Raw genomic sequence first — 8,903 nt, forward strand, 5'->3', positions numbered from 1 at the left:
TGGGGAGGAGAGATAAATGCTGCTATAACTGAAGATTTCTCCCCTATGCTCTTGGATTACTCAGTATTTTACCACTTACTGATGATGCTTTGGTGCAATGGAAAAATCCAACAAAATTACCAACAACCAAAAAAAAACCACTTTGGCTTGAGCTGCTAATAGCACCTTATATCAGAAATGGAGAGAAGTTAAGAAACCAAGTATTTTTGCATTTGCTCTCATTTATTCCCTTTTCTTCATTTCCCTAAAGTCACAATCCCTTTTGATTTATCATTTGACCAAAAAAAATTGGTACTCAATATTATAACAGTCCTTTCATCTTAGGACTTCCAAAACACTTTTAAATACTTCTTTACTTGCAACTTTTCACTTGGAGAAATTGAGACAGACAGGTGAAATTTCTCAGGGTCACTCTATGACTACAGTACAGAATCAAATTCAGGAGTCTTGGCTCCTGGTCCAGTGTTTGGTGATATTAGTTCATGCTATGTTGGTTATATATACCTGAATTACTTTGAGGAGTCCAATGGATCCATGATCTCAACCATGAGAACATATCCTCCAAATGGGTCAGGTTACAATAGGCCCTTGTCTTCTCATGCTGCATGAATCTCATCCCTTCTAGAAACACAGTTGACACAATCTATGGAAAGCTTTCCTCTGGGTCTTTTAACATTTTGGGGTACCAGTCTGGCCACCTAGATAGCTATCTGTTATTCTCTTGCTTTCACAACAAAATCTTTTTCTGGTCATATATGTTCTTAATAATGCCTTTTCACATGCAAGTTGTCATCTATAATTTGCATCAGCCTATTTTTGCTTACTATGGAGCTGACAATTTTGATTCTTTGAAGATACAGATATTCCATGACTTATAATCATTTAGCACCACTGGGATAATATTATATCTTAGAGGTTGGGTTCTTGTGTTAGCGAGCAGTGTGAGGTTATTAAAAGCACTGTCCATTTTCCTAACTGCAATTCAGCCTATTTTCCTCTTCTTACTCAATTCTGGTCCCAATTTATTGCCAATCTATAGTTCCTGTTCAAGATGGAAATAGTGATGGAACAACTCAACGAAGTACCTGCCCAACTATATCTCATGCTCTAGGCAACATGCATTCTTCATTCATTTGATTTTTCCCATTGCTTCCTCCATTTGAATGGTTGTGGATCTCATTGAGGATACTCAATTGACAATTTTCTGATGACTCAATGCAATAAGCAAAATGTTATCCACAAACAGAAGCATCCAGAAGACCAGGAAAACTTTTTTGATGGTGGCAAACACCTTTGGTTAGTGCACACACTCCCTGGTTTTTGCTTCAATTTGTATTGGTATTACATATCCTTAACATATTGATGTATTGATACTGATAATTAGAAGATCATCAAGCAGTTATCTCTGTGGTTGCATCTAATGAGAAATCACATATGACTTCAACATATGCATGGGAAACACCTTGTTGGAGGAGAGTCTTGAAGGCTGTGGTTTGTTTTTATTAAATAAAACAATTATAATAAAATGTCAATAAGAAATAAACATAGGATCTACAGCTCTCAATTTAGTGACCATAGATATGGCATGTTGGAGGAAATCATCTACAAAATCCTGCCTGTTCCTTTCATTAAGCATACTCTCAATATGTATATAGACCATTTTCTTAAAGATATTATAGAGATGAGAGAGTAGGGACTGTTTCATTCTTTATATTTTTATCTCTAGCCTTCTAACACAGTGCCTGGATGGGATATAGTAATGTTTAATTTAATAAATACGTTTAATAAGCTCTTGATTGATTGATTGCTGTCATTTGTAATTTTTAAAGATTCTTTTATCTTTTTGAGATATCTTGAAAATCAATTCCCCAAAGCCTTGAAAGTTATATTAAATCCAGCATGAATCTCTTCTGTGGGTGGATTTGGTTAGGTCAAACTGTTCTTCCCAATTCCATTTTCTTAAATTCCATTTTTTCTTCTTTATATGGTGATTTTCCTAATGATGAGACAAGGCTGATAAAAAAATGCTGGCAAAACCATTTTGTGTCTAGCTGTTGCCTTCTATTAAGGATTCTTAACCTGGGAATTATGAGTTTGTTTTTAAAAAAGGTTTCTTTAACTAGATTTCAACATGGTTGGTTTCCTCTGTAGTCCTATGTTGCTTATTTTATGTATGTAAAAGCATCATACTGTGAAAGCATTCATAGCTTTCACCAGCCTACCAAAGGTGTCTATGACACATGACGATGGCTGAAATTAGATTCTAGATTCTCTACAAATACTCTTGGGTCTCACACCACACTAACTGTACCTTCATTTTACTCTCCAAAGCTTTTTGCTGTTTCATGACACTTCTTTGTTAATAATCTTTCTGCTTTTTCCATAATGTTTTAGAAATGAGCTAAAATTTTATATTTCTCCTGGTCTTGGTTGCCACATCCCTCTACTTTTCAAGGAGATCAAATGTTTGCAGGGTGAAGTGGTTTTCTGGGCTCTTTTGGCTTCCTTGCATTGGCATATATACATATATCAATAGAACTTCTCTAAGAAATAGTAATAATTGGAGTCAATGTCTTTACTGTAAATTATTTCATGTTATTCAGTCATAATTTGCTTAAATAGATAAGATTAGAACTATTTGAACATCTTGTCTTCACATCATTACCTTTTAATTTAGTATTTTGACCTTTGTCTAATCAGTTAATGGTCTGACTACACATAATTGATTCTGAAATGCTTCCTATGACAGTGACCAGTTGTTTTCTGTCTGTTAACATTTAGCCAATTTTATTTTATTTTTTTGTTCAGTGCACATGTTGAATACCTTCAACTTTGTTCTTAAAGGCTATGTTCATGATATAAAGAAAGACATGAGACTTTTCAAAAATTTGTAAGCTTCTGACTGTTTTCATTTCTTAATTCTGAACCATATTTTCTAACATTTTTTTTCATTTTTCTCCTCTGTGTCCATCTTAGCATTGAAGTTGTTGGGTACTCAGATACATCTCAACTCAATTTAAAGAATCTTGCCAACTAAAGGGCAAAGTAGATACAGTGCTAGGCCTGGAGTCAGAAAACACATCTCCCTGAGTTCAATTCTGCCCTCTGACACTTACGAGTTGTGTGACCATGGACAAGTCACTTAATCCTGTTTGCCTCAGTTTCCTCATTGAATTAGAGAAGAAAATGGCAAACTACTCCAGTGTGCCTTTGACAAGAAAACCCCAAATGGGGTCACAGAGAGTCGAACACATCTGAAATAACTGAACAAACGAGTCAAATTCTTCAAGTAATTTCTCTGCTTCTTTATCCTGTGTAACAGATGTTAAGGAACGAGGTGTGATTATCTTTTGCTTATGTTCTATCATGAACACTGTACTATCTCATGAAATGATGTTTCTTTTTTTTGCCTTTGGGTGCAAGATGAGACCAACTCCTTATGCCATCTTTTATGGGAAGTTTCCATTGCAACTTCTATATGTCAATGTGGGTAATTCCTCTTAGTAGTATATGAGTTACTTTTTTGTTTGATGATAATAAAAGCAAACATTTATGTAATGCTTTAATGTTTTCAAAACACTTTATATATATTCTCTCATTTTATCTTCTCAACAACCCTGGCAGGTAAGTATTCATCTCCCAAGACCATATTGAAAGACTTTCAGTTTGGTAGAACTTTCCAGAGCCTCTATTCCAGTAACATAGCCTTTGAGGACCCAGAGCATGCCATGAATCCTAGAATTAGAACTGGAGGTGGCCTTCAAGGCCATCTAGTCCAACTCCTTCCTCTTACAGAAGAGAGAAACTGAGAACCAGAGAAATGAAGTGATGGACCTTAGAGGTCACCCAGTTCAACCCCCTCATTTACAGACAAGGTCCAGAGAGGCCAGTGACTTGACCACACAGCCTGGATCTAAATCCAGGTCCTCTGACTTCAAATTCAGACCTCCCTCTGCAGCCCTATGCTGCTGACTCAAAGCCAAATTAGGCCTTTGGGAAAGAGCTAGTCATAAAGTCAATTTTAATTATTGGTTCCAAGGGAAATAAATGACAAGGTAGGATACTCCCAAAGCAACAGTACACTCCACCTTGGCTATGCCTGCACTTTATGGATTTTCATGATCATGAATAACAGTAACATGTACTTATTTTCACCATATAGACTATTTCATAGACTAATTCCTTTGTATTATAGACGACACTTCCAATCCCCGCCCCACACACAGAAGAATATAGCAGGTTGTGGATCTGAAATATATTCCACATAAAGGAGGAAGACTATACAGGTCCCAGTGCTGACAGGCGTTCACAGGCGCTCATGCTTCTCACGGGGGACGAATGTAGCACGTTTAAGGACACACACACACACACCCGCAAATACACAGGTCCCAGCGTTCACTTCCTGCTCTCTCCCCCCCACCTCCCACATATATCCACTCATAGTCGGAGGAATACACCCACACACGCACGCGTGTAGGAATAGAAAGGACCCAGGGTTGACTCACAACAGGTAGGAGAACATAGCAGGTCTCAATGCCAACACATGCACACATATGTGCGCATGGGCGGAGGAATACTTCAGGTTGCTGTTCACACTTCTACCTGGGCAGAGGAATACCAAAGGTGCCAGGTGCGGTGGGGGACAGGTAATAACCTTCGGTGCAGCCTGAGCTCTTTCTCCCAACAGCTGGGGAAGTGCAACCAACATCCCAGGGCTTCAGAGTCAGAAAGAAGCTGGCGGGCCTTTGGAGGGTTTGGGCCAGGGCCGTTGGGCTCTCTGACCTTTGGGAGCTTCCTCTGCGGCCCAGATGCCCCACCGAGGAACAGAAGTGGAGGACTGGAAGATCGGAACCCAGGGCAGCTCCATTTGGAGTCCACCTCGTCCTCAAAATAATCCCCATCACACCCAAGTGGTCATCCACAAAATTGGTCAGAAGCTCTCCTAGGAGGGGAAAGCCTCTGCTCCCTGCAGCAGCCCATTCTAGTTGGACTACACGGATTCCCAAAAGTCTTAGTGCATTTTAAAGCTTTAGCCTAAATTGACTTCTTTACAGTTTCTACCCATTACTGCTCCTGGGTGGGTCCCTCGGAACCAAAGGGCCCAAGTCTAACTTCTTTCACAAGACAGTGTTCAAATACTAAAAGACAGTTATTGTGAACCACCCTGAGCCTTCTCTTCTCCAGGCTAACCATCTCCAGTTACTTCTACAGATTCTCATACAAGATGGACTCAAGACCTTGCACCATTACGGTTGCCCTTCACTGGGCACATACCAGATTATCAATATCCTTCCTGAATTGAGAGGGTCCGGAATGGAACACAATCCTGCCTCCCTGCCCTTGTCTTCACAACACCATCACCTTGCTCTCCTTTGGGTAAGTGCTATCTACTAAACAAATAAGTATTTGTTTGAGGGCCATATTTCAGTCAACAAAGGAGGGTTAAAATTGGGAAGGTGTCCATGAATGCTTCATAATCAGTCTCATTAAAATGATGGGAGCTGCTACAGTTTGAGACTATTTGCTCTCTCAAAAAAACAAAAAAAAAAGGGGCCCAAACTATGCTTTTTGAATTGTGTCTGATTGTGGGTTTGTATCTCTGACCTTTTCTCAGGATGTTGAGTTAATGCCTACCCATGGTAGTTTCTTACCTCTGCCTAATTTGCAGCTTGTTATTTTCTGTAGGCTAAGAAACAAGATAACTAAGCTCTTTCAAACTGTCTGAAATAAGAATAAATGGTATTCCAGTAAGGGCCTGTAAAATGCATGGGTTTTGTGGTAGCTATTTTGGTTGTACACAGGCCTTCTTTGCTTTCTTGGATGCTCCAGAATTTACAGAACTTCTCTGGACAAGTGATATATTTTTATTATACATTTATTTTTGCTAAAAGTAAATATGGCCATTAAAATGCTCAGTACAAAGCTCATGCTTTTTTTTTAATTCAAAAGAAAAAATGGAATGTTACAGGAAAGTTGGATACTTTCGCTTTCCATTTGGAAAAGTTAAGGTCAGAAAGATAAGAGATAATTTCCTGTGAGATCCTATCTTTGCTTATCATTACAATGCAGAATGACAAGCTTTCCATTTCAACTAATGGAGATGGGAAGGCACCACTTGGGTTCTGTTCTCCACCTCTATCCTTACACCTATGTAACTATGAAGTGGTGCAGCTGAAAGTCCATTGAACTTATCTGACCTCTCAAGAGACACTCTTAGCAAGGCCAAACAAACCCTTTTCACCGTGGGCTGAACTGGGCCCCTTGGAGGATTATATTGGTTTACTGAAGCTTTGACCCCCTCTAGAGGACAAAAGCAGCAGGTAATGGTGGCTGTTTTACAGCTGAGCTTTCTCATCTATGGAAGGAAGATAATACTTTTTGCAAGGATCAAATGAGATCAGTTATGTCAAGAACTTTGTAAACCATAAAATGCTGTGTGTGGCCAAATTGGAAGAGTCTCATCACCACACAGGCCAGGTTGATGAATTTTTTTTGATCCCAGAAGCTTCCAAAGATCATTTATTCAACTAGAGAGAGACTGTGATTTGCAACGGCAGAGGGAATAACCTCACTGACAAAATTACCACTCCTTGAAGTATTGATTGACAGATGGTAGGTGCCACAAAGATTCGTCAGTATTCCCAAAGATACTAAGGATTGTTAGGAAAGCTCTGAGTGCTAACACCCAGAATAAAGGGCTTCCTTATTAATTGGATTATGGTTAATTATTTCCAATTTATCCTCTACATAGCCTGTTTTTATATATTTGTTCGTTTGATGTTTCCTCTATTAGATTGTGGGTTCCTTGATGGTACAGACTGCTTTTTTTTTTTTTTTGCACAATACCTGGTACATAGTAGACATCTGATAAACATTGATTGTCCATAATTTTTTTTTTGGAGGGCAATTGGGGTTGTGACTTGTCCAAGGTCACATGGTTAATTTTGTATTAAGTGTCTGAGGCTGGATTTGAGCTCAGGTCCTCCTGACTCCAGGGCTGGTGTTCTATTCACTGCACCACCTAGCTGCCCCATCCATAATTATAATGGAATATTATCATGCTATGAAAAATGAAGAATATTATAATTCATAGACGCATGTAGGAAGATTTTTTTGAAGTAATGCAGAGTGAAAAGTGCGACCAAGAAAACTAGATATACAAAAATTACAACGATGAAAATGACAAGACTAACCAAAAACCCCAAACTAGACTCTTTATAAATATAACGGTCAGGATGGCCTAAAAGGAGAGGAGAGGAAATGCATGTCCCTCCCTTCTTTGCAAAGGGTGTGGAGCTTGGCACATACCATCAGACTTAGTTGATGTGTGGGTTAGTTTTGTTGAACTGATTTTTTTCCCCTAATCTTTGTTACAGGACAATGGCTCATTGGTGAGGGAAAGGGGGGCATATTTAGGCTTGAAGGTGAATATGAAAGCAAAAGATATCAATAAAACTTCATTAAAAAAAAATTAAGGCTTCCAAAAGTGCTGTATTATCTCAGGATTGGTGCCATGGCGGCTAGACGTGAAAGAGCAAGGGGAAATGGCTTAGAGGATCGTTTGGGGATACATACCCATCTCGGATGAGGTAGTGTTTGAGGATCTCATCTATCTTGTCTGTAGGGGTTGCAAAACAGCTCTCCACCAGGGTTTCTAGACCATTCACATGCACCAGGGGCTCGATACCGAAGTAGAGCAAATCCCGCAGCTTGAGGGTGGGCAGCGTCTCCCGGTAGGGCTCTTCAAATTCGTTATCTTTGAAGATTTCCAGCGTGAAGGGGAAGATCCCTTGGCTGCGCCCCATGATTTCCAGTGGAGAATTCCGGAGGTTGGGCACGTAGCCTTCAGAAATGGTGTAGAGTCTGGGGAACTCGCAGGTGACGGGAATCAGCAGCTTACTGGTCCGAATGATGATGTCGCCATTACTGCCGGGCATCTGCTTGGGGAGCCCGGTCACCAGGTTGCTAGCGATGATCTTATCATTCACCACCTAAAGGTGGGGGGAAGGAGAGGAAGAAAGAAGCTGCTATGGTTGTAGTGCTCCACCCCCTCCCCAGAGGGCATCTCTCTTTGTGTCCTAGTCCAGGGGACCCAAGTTTGATTGATTCTATTTGCTTCTTTTGCTTTTAGGAATGGCGTCAAGTTGGTCAGCACTCCATATGTTCTAGAAACTAACTCTGTCATCAAGCTGTAACTAGGGTGTTATGTTCTTTGCCCAGGGTAGTGCAGTTTAGGAGGCAAGTGCTTTCTGCAGCATAGAAAGAACTCACCTTAGAACCCAGCTTTTGGTTGGGTTGGGTTTGGTTTTCAGTCTGTCTTTAGCATTAGACTTAATTGGTATAGGGTGATTCCAGTGTAGACACTCCTGGAAAAACATCTGAAACTTAGTTTCCTGGAGCACCAAGAACTTAAGTGATTTTATGCAGCTAAATCGTGTCAAAGGCAGTTCTTGAGCCCGGATCTTCCTGATGGTTAGGCTTGCCTTCTGGCCTCTATACTGCCCCTCTCCTATCTAGCCAGCAGGAATAATTAGATAAAATAGGAAGATACTGTTTCCTCCTTGTGGAGGCTGTGCCCTTGGTCAGTTTCTGCCCTTCTCTCCCCACTGACCTCTGATTCTTAGCAGGAGCCTTGCAATGTGCCAATGTCTCAGTCTCCCCACCTTCTATGCTCTCTTCCCTCTAGAAGGCCTAGTATCTCTGAGTCTCCTCACCTCACCCAACTGAATTTGGCTTAAAGAGTTGATTTGATGATACCTTTTGTGCCACTTACCCTAGGTTCCAGAATCATTGCATGCAAACTACTGACATTATCTATAAGGATATCTCTCTATGTGTCTATCTATCTATCATCTGTCTATCTATCTATCTATCTATCTATCTATCTATCTATCTATCTATCT

General features: G+C 40.1%; 1 protein-coding gene across 1 annotated transcript in view; it reads right to left on the reverse strand.

Annotated features, from left to right (window-relative positions):
• The window catches only part of OIT3 (oncoprotein induced transcript 3), a 29,879-nt gene that overhangs the window by 2,777 nt on the left and 18,199 nt on the right, over positions 1-8,903 (reverse strand). The window contains exon 7 of the mRNA XM_069071509.1: positions 7,576-7,991. Within this exon, the coding sequence (XP_068927610.1) occupies positions 7,576-7,991 (416 nt within the window). The remainder of the gene's footprint in view (positions 1-7,575; positions 7,992-8,903) is intronic.

The sequence above is a fragment of the Petaurus breviceps genome, unplaced genomic scaffold (assembly GCF_028583685.1).
Source record: "Petaurus breviceps papuanus isolate PSGF00001 unplaced genomic scaffold, PetGlider_PUasm1.0 90825, whole genome shotgun sequence".
In the NCBI taxonomy this organism is placed as follows: domain Eukaryota; kingdom Metazoa; phylum Chordata; class Mammalia; order Diprotodontia; family Petauridae; genus Petaurus; species Petaurus breviceps.